Source organism: Mercurialis annua, linkage group LG7 (genome assembly GCF_937616625.2).
Source record: "Mercurialis annua linkage group LG7, ddMerAnnu1.2, whole genome shotgun sequence".
In the NCBI taxonomy this organism is placed as follows: Eukaryota; Viridiplantae; Streptophyta; class Magnoliopsida; order Malpighiales; family Euphorbiaceae; genus Mercurialis; species Mercurialis annua.
In genome coordinates, this window is record NC_065576.1 from 31,985,864 (window position 1) to 31,999,143 (window position 13,280).

The window sequence follows — 13,280 nt, forward strand, 5'->3', positions numbered from 1 at the left end:
TGAAACACCCTCAAGTTATTCCCAGCCCCAACATATGTCCTCCTCAACTTTCCTTAGATGTCCTTCATACTCTCAATGCCATCCACTATGATATCAATATAAGGAATCATGGAGTTGAGCATCCATGTGTATAATAACATGTGAGTGACATTTCAATCAGTCCACTTAGTAGTGTCTTTTCTCGGGTCTACCTTATCTCCCGTTAGATAGCCCTCAAGGCTCCTCCCTACAAGAGCCCCCTTAACCCGACGCGACCAGTCAAATATGTGGCTGGTCTATCAAGTTTCAGATCCTCAAATGGGGGATCCACCTTCATAGGCTGTGAGCATGTCGACCCATCGCCATTCTACAACTTCAAGAGCTCAATCAAAGTCTTCACCTCCTCGGCATCTAGCTTCTTAAGAATCTCTTCCATCATCTAACTCGTATTCGATTTTCTCACACTAGTCGTACGAGTCTGGATTTTTTACTGTGTAGCTGCGCCACTGTAGCAGTCGTATCATTATAGCAACTGCGCGCACTGTTGCGGTCGTTTATTGTAGCAACCGCGCGCATTGTAGCAATCAATAGAGTTTTGCTCTGATACCAACTTGAATTTCTATCTTTGGTAATATTACTTTCTTCTATCTTTATTGATTTACATTTTAAGTTTATATAAGGCTTTAGAATATTATTAATAAGTCCCTAGACCTTTTTATTTAATACGTTCCTCAAATGATAAACCTTAACATTAATTATACTTAATTATTGATATCAAAAAGGGTTTTACTACATATCTCCCCTATTTACTAGGTACCACCCCTTTAAATTACCTCCTTGCCCTTTTAACCAAAACACAATAATTTTTTCTCTCAATCTAATTCGAATCCCGAAACTGTAATGATTGATTACGATTCCAATTTTTCGGGAAACGTGTATCAAGAATCCGGATAAACTATTGAGGTAATTTTTTTTATTGATTTTTTTCATAAGTTTTTTGATTTTTTTTGGAAAAAATTATGGACCGGCGCATCTAAATTGACGTCCCCCAAGAAAAAATTGCGAAAAAAAAACGAACACTTACCGGGAGATCTCGTCCTCTTTCTTGGTTAGATTCCGACATTTTCACCCGAATTTTTTCGGATCCGTTCTTTGTGTTTGAATATTAGTTGAGAGGATTTGAACATGAGTTTTACAATCAAGAAAAGGTAAAAGGGTAGGGAAGGGTATTTAGGTAAAAAAGTGAGGCAGTACCTAGTAATCTAGGGGCGGTAAATAGTAGTCCATTATAAACAAAAAACACATAAATATTGAAAGGGCTTTCAATTAAGTGGCTAAATAGAAAGTTGGGCAAACAATAGGGAGGTGTTTTAAATTTAAATTTACAAATTTATAAAAACGGCTACTAGTTAGTTGAGTTGGTTGGTTACTTATACAGTTAGCTCTGTTAGTTCCTACGATAGCAACATAATGCTTCAAATTCATGGCTCTGAATCTTTTACTTTGATTGAAAAATATTTCTTACTCTACCTCTCCCCATTTTAAGTTTTCCTTTAATATTCACCATTTAAGCTTTAAAATTGACCCTTCTTATTAAATCAAATCGATGCTCAGTTGTTTGTTTCTCAATTGCAGTACAATGGCTTCTTAATTAGTAAACTCGTGAATCTTGGAGAAATTTGTAATGCACGTGAGATGTTTGATAATGTTCCTGAACCAGATGTGTTTTTGTGGAATGCGGTTATTAGATGTTATTCGAGGCAAGACTTTTTTGGTGATGTTGGGACAAGAGTACATGCACATGTATTTAGACATTGGTTTGAGGCTGATGTGTTTGTTCATAATGGGACATAGCTTTTTATGCAAAATGCCATCAGGTTTTACTTGCGAATGTTGTTTTTGATAGATTAAATGATAGGAGCATTGTATCTTGGACTTCTATTATTTCTGGTTATGCTCAGAATAGATAAAGCTGATGCCAAACCTTATTGGATTGCACTTGTTAGTGTCCTTAAGGCATATACTTACAATACAGAAAGTCTATTCATGGCCGTGTGATTAAAATGGGTCTTCTATGTATGCAAAATGTGGCCAAGTTAAGTTTACTAGGTTATCTTTTTAATCAGGTAAAGAATCCAAATTTGATCTTGTGGAATGCAATGATTTCTGGTTATGTGAAGAATGGGTGAGTGATTATATGATATATCAGTAGGACTGAGTAGAGAAATGATGCTTTTGTTAGCTCTTCCCTCATTGATATGTTGGCTCGTGATGTTTTTGATAAAGAATTGGATAAAGATGTTGTTCTATGGTGTTCAATGATCATGGGATATGGATTGCATGGTCGTGGCCCAGAATCCATTGATTTTTTTGAGGCGATGAAGAAAGTTGGGGTGCACCCAAATGATGCCACCTATGTTGGGGTTCTCACAGCATGCAAAAATTCAGGTCTTGTAGAAGAAGGATGGGAACTCTTCCACTGCATAAGAGACTATGGGATTGAGCCATCCCACCAGCACTATGCCTGTGTTGTTGATCCTCTTGGACGTAAAAGGCATTTAGATAGAGCTTTTAGTTTTCTTAGAAACATGCCAATTGAACCACATGTAAGGGTATGGGGAGCATTTTTAATTGCATGCAAAATTCATCGCAATGTCACACTAGGAAAATCTGCTGCCAAGGAGCTTTTCTCTTTAGATCCATATAACACAGGACATTCTGTTCAGCTGCCAAATTTTTATGCTTCCGCTTCTTTGTGGGATCATGTTGCAAAAGTACGGGTGCTAATAAAGAGAAAGGACTGAGTAAGTATATAGACCAAAGTATGATTAAGATCAATGGAAAGCCTCAAGCATTTCGATTTGGAGATATGTCACATCCAAGATCCAAAGAATTTTTTGAGGAGCTTAAAAATTAGAGACAAGGTTAAAGGAAGCTGGATTTGTCACCAACAAGGAATCTGTTCTGCCTGATTTAACTGACAAAGAAATTGAGGAGTCACTTTGTAATCATAGTGAGTGTCTAACAATTGCTTATGGGCTTATCAGTACTCCTCTTGGAACTATACTTCAGATCACTGAGAATCTCCGGCTTGTGAAAACTATCATGCAGCAATCAAGCTTATGTTGAAGATCGTGGATAGGAAAATAGTTGTAAGAGATGCGAATCGTTTTCATCATTTTAATTATGGAGATTATTCACGTGGAGATCATTGGTGATAGAAATGCCTAAATCTTCTTATTTATCAAGGATAAGAGCTAGCAAATCCCAGTGTTTGACCAACCAACCTTTAAATTTATGGCATTGAGTCAAGTATAATTCTTTAGGAAATATGTGCAGTGAAGTGTCGTGTACAAATGGGGGACACTGGAAATTGTTGGCATTTGCATAGCCACACAAATTGTATGCAAAGATATGCGATTCTAAAAACTTCTCGTTATAATTAATGAACATTAGCCACATTGCTGCTGTTGATTCCTTAGTTCTCTCTGGAAAGGCTGATGCAAATCATTTGCCTTTGGGAGATGGAGAGGACTGTTAGATATGGTGGAGTTTGTGCAGTGGTGGTTGAGGAGCCTGCTACTGACAATGAGGTTAGTGAGAATGTTGGGTTGTTCTTAAGTTTGTTACTACTGACAACACTACTTTCATTGGAATGAAGATGGTGCTGGTTATTGTCAGAGTTTTTGATTCTTCTTCTTCCACATCATGGTTTGTTTCCAGTTCAATAACTTATGCTTCTTTTGTCTAATTTTATGTTATTGTATTCTTTTATTATCATTTTGATGGTTTATAGAAGTGATGAAATCGATGCTGCGATGGCTTATAAAAGTCTCACTTGATGTTAGTGTTGAACCCAACTGAAGAGTCTATATATGTCACCTCGCCATGAAACTCATTTACTTCATTACCCAATGCATTTGGATATTATTTTGATCTTTATTCCTTCCTGATTCTATATTCACTTCGAAGTTATTTTTTGTACTTTGTCGGGTGATAAATCTATGGTTATCTTGCAGTTCCCAGATCCTTGTCATTGTTTATAAATATGCTGAACATCAAAATTACTATTTTTTTGAATATTTTAAAGTTAAGTTTATAGCATTTAGGAGTAAACGTCAGTCCAGGTTCAAATATTGGAAGTTTTGTTGTCAGTTAGTAACACAAGCAGCAGTTGCAAATGAAAGCTAATGCTGCAAGTAGAGTAACAGTATGCATGAAAATGACCTGAAAGCTGAGTTAGTTTAGACTTTCCAATCAACACTGATTTAAGAAATTTATGGAGCAGTTGATCTCTTTAGTTGACTAGAAATTCTGTTTCTTTAAAATATTGTGGAAACTAGAGTTATGTTCTCTCTATAAATTTGTATGAAAAGAATCCGAATACTTACCATATTTATCAAGTTCTTACTTTTTGTTTATTAATCCTTTGCATAGTGAAAAGCTTGTGAATTGAAGTAGCTAGCTAGTCATGGCTAATAATTACAAGTTCTAAATGCTCTTGATGTTGCAAAATCACAATGGTCCCACTTCTCTGCGATAATCATAGCCGGAATTAATGGGAAATTTCACCGATGTATACGACCTGTTTTGCATATATCTGGTGATGAAATTGCTCGGCCGCATATACTACCATCTGATGGTTGGAACTTTGCCTCCTAATGTAGCTGCTGTTAAGCTCTTCGTCAGTTGGCTCGGTGACAAGATGGGGAGGAAGAAAGGCTATGGCATGACTCTTATACATATGGTGATTTGTTTGGTGGCTTCAGGTCTATCTTTTGACCACAGTCCTAAGTCCGTAATGGCAACCCTTTGCTTCTTCCGATTCTGGCTCGGTTTTGGCATCGGCGGGGATTAGCCACTTTCGGCTACGATCATGTCCGAGTATGCTAACAAGAAGACTAGGAGTGCGTTTATTGCGGCTGTATTTTCTATACAGGGGTTTGGAATTTTAGCTGGAGGGATTTTTACAATAATTATATCGTCGGCTTTAAGGCCAGGTTTGATGCTCCTGCTTTACGAGTTTGATGCAATTGCATCAACTATATGAATCACAAGCGGAACTGGCGTATAATTGATGGTTAGAGCAATCCCTGCTGCACTTACCTACTATTGGAGGATGAAGATGCCTGAAACTGCTCGTTATACAGCCCTTGCCACCAAAATGCAAAACAGGCTGCTTCTGACATGTTGAAAATTTTGCAGGTGGATCTCGAGGCAGAAGAGCCAAATGCTGAGGAGATTTCTCAAGATGAAGCCAACAGATTTGGTTTGTTTCTATACACTTTCTTCATCGCCACAGACTACACTTGCTTGGCACGACACCAACATAGTTCTTGCTCGACGTTGCATTCTACAGCCAAAATCTATTCCAAAAGGGTATCTTTAGCGCCATTGGGTGGATTCCACCTGTAAAACCCATAAAATGCGATCCACTACAATGTTTTTTTGTGTATTGTATTTCATCCACAGAGGCTACTGTAGCAATCCCATCAGTGAGCAATTTTTGTCAAACATTGTTCCTTTGCTGTTTAAATCTAGAGGCATTTCTGAAATATATGAAATGAATTTTTCTTTGTTGTTTGGGGGCAAGTGACTGAAAGTTTGATTTTTTTATATGTCCACATTCTGATATGGGGTGATATATATGTACAAAACGCATGTTAATTGTCTATGTGTTTGATCTTGTTGCTGAATGTTAGTTTCTTAGTTTCTACTACTTTTGATTTGATCTCGCTCCAAATAAAACCCATGCGGTTTTAGTATAAAACTCATGCATTTATAATTTTTATGGTGTATCTAATTAGCTAAATTTGTAATTTTTATGGTGTATCTAATTAGCTAAGATTGTGCAGGTTGTTATTTATTTGATCTCAGCAAATATCAATACTTCCTGTAATGTATTATTGGTATGAAACAGGAGAGTTTGTGAAGTGATGGTTGAGGAGTCTGTTGGTGACTATGAGGTTAGTGAGAATGTTGGTGACAGTGAGGTAAATTTGATGACTGCCAAGCTAGCTGAGCTACTGGCTGCTGGTGGTGGTTTCATTTCATGGTTGGATTTGATTTTTGCAATACTCATCTGAGTTTGTCCTTTTTCGGCTTTTGCTTATTTCAATTCTTCTACTAATTTAAGCTATTTTTGTTAAATTTATCAGATTTATATTTGCTATATTTGTCTTCAATGAAGCAGATAGGTAATGATGAATGAAGCAGGTGCCTATGCTAGAAATTTGCTGTAATGTATTAGCTTGGTATAGAAAGTTAGTAGAACTGACAATAGTTACTGTGTGATTGTAAAGGTAAAATTAAAATTTAAATATATTGTGCTGTTTCTAACAAACTAAACAACTGAAACAAAATGAAATTACAAAACTAACTCAGTTGAATGCTATCAACAATCATGTAGTTTGAGTTCCTTTAATCTTCATAGTCATTCCCTAACTGTAGCATTCTCTGCTTGTTCAGTAATCGAGTCCTGGCCTTATTCAAGCAAGAGTTGGACGACAATGTCATTCTCTTGAGGAGCTGTTTCTTCTCTTTGCTCATGAAAGATAGCATCGAGCAGTCTATCTTCTCGAAGAAGCGAAGAGTCATCTCTGTTCTCTCCGGTGAGCAAACTTTATCTCTAGAATAATCATCAACGGGTGTAAACTCGAAAACAGACTGCAGGATTTCATTTTCTTTCATATGCCTAGCAAATCCATCTTCTCCGAGAAAACTCTTGACAAACTTCAGCTGTATTCTCTGAGTCCATGTCGACAACACCAGTTCATCTCCTCCAAATTCTGCATATGCTTCCGAGGATATACCTGCAGCCTCAAAATGTTCCAAAATATCCTTTATTGCGTCTTGTTTTTCCACATTTTCAGTTGCTTTCATAGCCTGGCACCTCAGCTTTTCTGTTATGCTTTCTTTCAACCCCTGTTTGAACGAATCGTCAGTTGAGAACTTGTCTATGCTATCAGTCTCGAATATCAGCGCCAATGCCTCAGCTGCCGCGACATAGACACATTCATCATCATCCTCCTCCAGCAGATTTGACAGGTACGCAATTGCGCCTTTCCAGTAGTTTTGATTAATCTTCCAACCTTCCATTGAGGAAAGAAGAAAGGACCAAGCAGAAATTGCTGCAGCTAGAGCAGTTGCCGAATGCTTGTGGCCAATCAGGAAATTCCATATGATGTGCATAGCTTTTTCTGTCTCCTCAACATTCTTGGCACCGAAAAAAGTTACAATGGCCAAAGAATCCAAAATCTTTATCTTCTTGGAATCAGAAACAAGATCCTCTAAAAATAGAGTAATAAAGTCTCGATAAATCTCATGTGCACAGTCCTCGTCTTCCACAATCATCCCCAACAATCCAATTACTTGGGATGCCAATAATAACTCTCTCGCACAACCTTTCCTATTGGTTATGCAGAATAGGCAAACATACAACAGCGTAGCATAATTCTTGTCAACAAATTCAACTCTCACTTCCTTGTTTAGAGCCTCAGCAATAGCCGACAATGCACAATCGCCTCTTGGTTTACCTTTATAATGAGACAGCTGAATCAAATGATCCTCTAGCGATTGAGGCGCAGTTTGAAGACTCTCATTACCATCGTTATCAGTAACCACAACAAATTTTCGACTACTGACGCGGCTGCCCATTCGCCCGTTTCTTGGCTTCCCCTCACAACTTTGCTTATTTGTTTCTGTCTTTTCTTGATCATCAAGAAAACTCTCATGCACTTCCTGTCCATCGTCACTGAGTTCAGAAGCAGCATTTATCTTCTCAACTTGCTTTTTGGTTAACCTCGTCATCTTTCTAATGCAAACTGTGAATTTGGAGAGTGTTTTAGGGTTTTTGCGAAGAAAGAAAAAAAGAACAGAGCAGACCTTCAGATTTTTGTGAACCCTTAACATAAGGAAGACAATGTATATATAGTTTTTTTTCTTGTCTGTCTAGTATTTCCTTCTTCCATCAGGATACCAAAATCCTTGTGGAAATAGGAACGCTCCTATAGATTAATTGTATATTTATTAATTGTTAAAATAAATTATTTAAATAATCTTATCAGTTGTATTAATTATTTAATAATTAAAAGGTAGAATATAATTGAATGAGGGAGTAATACATTTAATTTGAATAAAAAAATTATTATATTAAATCAAATTTGAAAAGTAAAAATTAACTAAAAAATATTTGTGGTTACTAATTGATTATGCAATTAAAATATTTACACATTAGAAATTTAATTTATTGAAATAAAAAATAATGTATTTGATTATTATAATATATAAAGAAAAAATATATTTGATTAGAATAAAAGATTAAAAAATATTTGTAGTTACTACATAGTTGATTATGCAATTAAAATATTTACATATTGAAAATTAATTTATTGAAATAAAAAAAAGTATTTGATTATAATAATATATAAAGAAAAAATTTATTTGATTAGAATAAAAGAATAAAAGTAAAAAAAATTGTATTGCTAATTTTACACTTAACTAGACACTTTATATTCGAACCAGAACATTTTCATTATTTTTAGAATTCACTCAATATTTTTGATTTCCTTTAAACTCAATTTCTGAAACACTTTATATCTGACTTTTTATTTTCATTGTTCAACTTTTAATCATAAAATTAAATTTAAAAATCTATTTAGTTCAAAACAAATAATGATATACTTTTGTGAATTATATTTTAAATTAAAATTTCTGATGCTTCTAAAGTTTTAATAATAAAGGTATAAAAATGTTTAATCATTTAAAATATTTTACTATTTTGACTTTTTTTATTTATATCCCAAGTTTTTAAAGTCGTTAATCTTAACTCATTTTTTAATTTTTAGTTCCAGATATATTTATTTTTTAAATTGGAGTTTTTCCATTGGTTCATATTCGACACTTAAACTAAATAAACTTCTAATATTATAAAACTTACATTGAAATTGAGGCTATGTGTAAAATGTAAAGGAATATTGAATCTTATTCCAAGTTTAAAAAACTCCAATTTGAAAAATGGATGCATTTAAAACAGAAAATTAAAAAATGAGTTAAACTTGACAATTTTAAAAATTTAGGGTTTAAACAAAAAAAATAAAAAATATGAAATATTTTTAAATGATCAAGCCATTAAAAAAACTATAATATGTATTGTATTTTAAATTGTTTATAAATAAATGTTTGAGATAAATATTACAATAAAGACAATACAATTTATGAAATTCAATATCTTTGAATCTACAGGCAATGAAATTTTGGTTTTCAAAATTTAAGAAAAAACTTGTATAAATTTCGGAAAGCCATTATTTTGTATAAATCGGAAAGCAATGAAATAATGGGATTGATGCATTTATAAGCTAAATTTTCAAAGTCCAAACAAGGCACTAAAAAAAGCAACACAAAATAGAAAGAAAATGAATATAGTTGACTATGTGCTGCAACATGGGATTAATCGATAAAGGAGTCCGCAAAGGCTTATTGCGGGCTGCCTCTTAATTCAACTAATTAGCTAATCAGCTGGATTAAGAGGCCCGCAATAAGCCATTGCGGGCCGGTACCAGTCCGTATTGGCTTATTGTGGGCCGGTGGGTCTCCAGGCATAAATTTAAATTCTTTTAGCCTAGGGACACAAATCCGGAATTTGTATAAAAGAGGTGGAACAAATTTGTCAAAAACCCAACGGTTTTATTATGCCCTTCTCACAAAGTTAACTTTCCGTTTCATAAGAAGGGTGTATTTGAGTTGTTTTCAACACATTAGAGGTATATTTTAGATAAATATTTCATAACAGGTTTGTTGATTTAAAAAAAAATTAAAAGTGTTTTTATATTAACCTATAACGTAGTTTTTAGATTTCAAACTCTAAATTTTGAATCCCAATCTTAATTCTTAATTCATAACCATAAACTCTAAATCCTAAATCATAAACCATAAACAATAAATCCTAAACTTTAATCCTCAATTCCTTAACCTAAATTCTAAAATCTATTAAACCCTAAATAACAAACTATTAATTGTCAACCTTAAGCTTTAAATATATACTTGTTTGCCCGAAATTATTCTTGATAGATGAGATCGGTTCGACATTTGATACTTTAACAAATTTGCGAAAAGATATTTACAGCGTTTTTTTGGTTAAAAAACTTAACCAAATAAACTAACAGAATTAATATGGGAGTTAAAAAAACTCATGCAAGATTAATATCAAAACTACTCCTAAATTAAAACAATCTGGGGATTGCGGGATAAAAAAAACATTGGGCCTGGTTTTTTGATTAATTGATTGATGATACATAATAATGAATGCCCTGAGCTATTTATAGCTCCACTAAAACCAAGACTCCTAAACTAAGTCTAACTAATATTCCTAAAAAGAAACAGTCCTATTGAGTTTAGAACTCTTATTCAAACATCAGAAAAACTAATCTAGAAGCTTTCGTTGGGTCTGAAACCCTAAATAAGCCCACGCAATACTCTGACCCATATCTTTTTTAGGCCGGTGTACCCAACAAGCCTAAAATAACAATTTTGAGCTTGTTCTATTCGGTCCATGGTAGCCCATTGAATCATGTTCACCTGCAGCCCGTTTCTTCCTAGCCCACGGTGTGCGCATCTATTGACCGTTCGGTACCCCCTCAACCCCACGTCAGCAAGAGCTGTTATTTCACTAACCCATGATGTTACCCATGAACTCTTCGGTTACCCCCCATCAAATTCACTTTTAAGGAAAATCGTAAGTTCTTCACTCATTATCAAAATTTTTACAATTTTCAGAGCTCTTTCTCTCTCATCTCTCTCCTAACTCAAGAACATTGGTAAGCACTTGTCCTTTTATTTTTAATTTTCGTCTATCTTTCTGCTTACAGGCGATCTCTTTTTGCCAGCTTCCAATTACTGCTCAGAACACCAACCTCGTAGCAAAAGTAACCTCAAAAATTGCCGTTATCCGCTCCTCTACTCCTACCACCGATTTCAAGGTATTAACCAATGCTGGAGATAACCAAATTTGTGTTGGGATGATACTGACATCGCCCAACAAACTGTGTGAAGTTGCGATTCCTTTCCATTACGGGGTACCGCCATATTTTGCCCAACCTCATCAATCCTTTATCTGGGTGGACGCAATCTTCAGAAACTGGTCGATAGAGCACGCAGGATTCTAGAACTGGGCAGTTAGACTCAAAGCACAGTTCGGCCTTGTTTGGAAAGTAGTGAGTATTTATAATCTCATCGATCTTTGCAAGGCTAGTCGCCCTATCGGCAAACACTACATTATAGGAGTCTCCCTATACTGGTCTAGTGTTGTCAACTGCTTCTGCTTCAGAACCTGACCTATGACTGTCACGCTTTTGGATCTCGCCCTCATTCTCAATATCCCTCTCAACGACGAGCGCATCACTCCCAATCACAAAGCCATTATACCCAAGTTAATACTTACCAAGTCGCGAAGGAACTACGACACTTTTATCAAGTTATTCATGGCCGACACAGCCGTACCGGAATACAGAGAACACATAGCCTTCCTTGCTTTGTTCATCGCCAAATATGTTATCTACACGGCTTCCTTCCGAGTTACTCATGAATGTGACCTGCTCACCGTAGTCTGGGCCGAAGGAAGGAGATGCAACTTGGGCGAGTTCATGCTGGCATATCTCTACCACGCTTTGAATGACCTGGCTCCCTATGGTCTTGACCTATAGAATACTGACTCGCCTATACAGAAAAGGACTTTCAATTGCCAAACAGGTCCCTGAGCTTTTCATCCATGGACCTCCACTGAAGATGGATTACCTTGGATTCTCTTTGATTTCGACTGCAACTCCTCTTCTAAACATCATTGACGTACTCACCATATTTAATGACATCTCAGTAAGATCGCCTGCGCTGTTCTGTTCAGCCCTCTAGTCAAAGTATTTGCCTAAAATGCTCGTTTTTGGTTGGGATGGTGAGCACACCGAAAAAAATTTGGCCGATGAGGAGCTCATCTAGAGTGCTCCATATTGGGGAAATGCCCAAAAATCCAAAAATCTCGTCCTAGGGCTTAGCTATAAAAACAGTGGCGTAAAAGTATATTCTCCCAACTATGATTCTCGCCAATTCAGCCTTTGCCAGGGCATTCCCTGTCCTTTTTTGACCACCTTCAACAATTACGGGACCTATAATCCAAAACTCGCCTCTTTTCGTGACCTTCAATACCTGTCTCGCCTGAACAAATCTTATCTTCCACCTGCCTTAGAAATTGATCGTCCACATTCGCCAAAACAAATTCTCACCCTCCATGAATTTTCTTTTCCCCCTTTATCCACAAATCCTACTCATGCCGATTTGTTTCTTTTACAGGCCCCTAAACGCCCCACATTCACAGGTATACAACTCATAAATATGAAATTAGAAAATTTTAGCGTTTTTACAAGTTTAAATACGACCCTTATGATCGTCCTGCCATGAACCTTAAAATGCAACAATTTAGGGCTCAGGCCAAACGAAAATATTATAAAAAGATGAAACTTGTATGGAGGGAAAAGTATAGTGGTCAATATCCTTATTCTTTTTTTGTTAATGACGTTCGGCCTAAGTTTAAGTTTAGGAGTCCTCTAGTCCCAACATACAACTTATATTTGGCCGAATCGAACCTAAAGCACGATGTCTCGGGAGTCACATATACTGGATTTAAATGCCCTTCCTTAGAAGCCATAAGTGAATGAATTGGTATTGGGTATGATCAAATCCCAGGTAAAGCATGATTGTAACTTCAATTATTATTGCTCCTAAATCACCTTCTATTATGACATTTTCTATTTTGGTTGTGGGCATCCCCAAGACTGATCTAGAAATCAACTCAGACGATGAGGAAGACACTCGGCGTGCTAAGAAAGCGAAGACCAAAGCTGCACCAAAAAGAACGAAGTCCAAGCCGAAGTCGAACAGGGCGGCCCGGGAGTTTGTAGGATCCAAGCTCTTTGATCCTACTCTAAGTGGTCCATCTGCAGGTACTTCACAACATACGAAGTCGGCCACCCCTTCTCAGAGCTGTCATTCTTCATCCAGAGGCGACACCCAACAGGAAAATTAAGTACCTGCCTCGCGTTCTAGTCAACATACTTAGTCTAAACAGACTCCATCTGTGACTATATCAGTGATCTTGCATGAGTCGCCCCTGTCCCTAATGTTGTTGCCACTTGGTTTGGACCTGCTCAATTTTCCAGAGAAAATAAAAAAAACAAGACTGCTACCAAGGTATTTTTATTTGCTTTCTTTAAAATTTGACAGCCTATCTGGCAGCTGATATTTTATTGTGGGCG

General features: G+C 36.1%; 1 protein-coding gene and 2 pseudogenes across 1 annotated transcript; 2 read left to right on the forward strand and 1 right to left on the reverse strand.

The window, feature by feature from the left end:
* Positions 1-1,563: 1,563 nt before the first annotated feature.
* On the forward strand, positions 1,564-5,698 carry LOC126657038 (pentatricopeptide repeat-containing protein At3g12770-like; annotated as a pseudogene).
* LOC126655590 (inorganic phosphate transporter 1-4-like) lies at positions 4,462-5,698 on the forward strand (annotated as a pseudogene).
* A 701-nt stretch (positions 5,699-6,399) lies between these two features.
* LOC130014838 (uncharacterized) lies at positions 6,400-7,788 on the reverse strand. Its single transcript, XM_056103788.1, has one exon. The coding sequence runs from the start codon at positions 7,786-7,788 to the stop codon at positions 6,400-6,402; it is 1,389 nt and encodes a 462-aa protein (XP_055959763.1).
* Between the last annotated feature and the right edge of the window lie 5,492 nt (positions 7,789-13,280).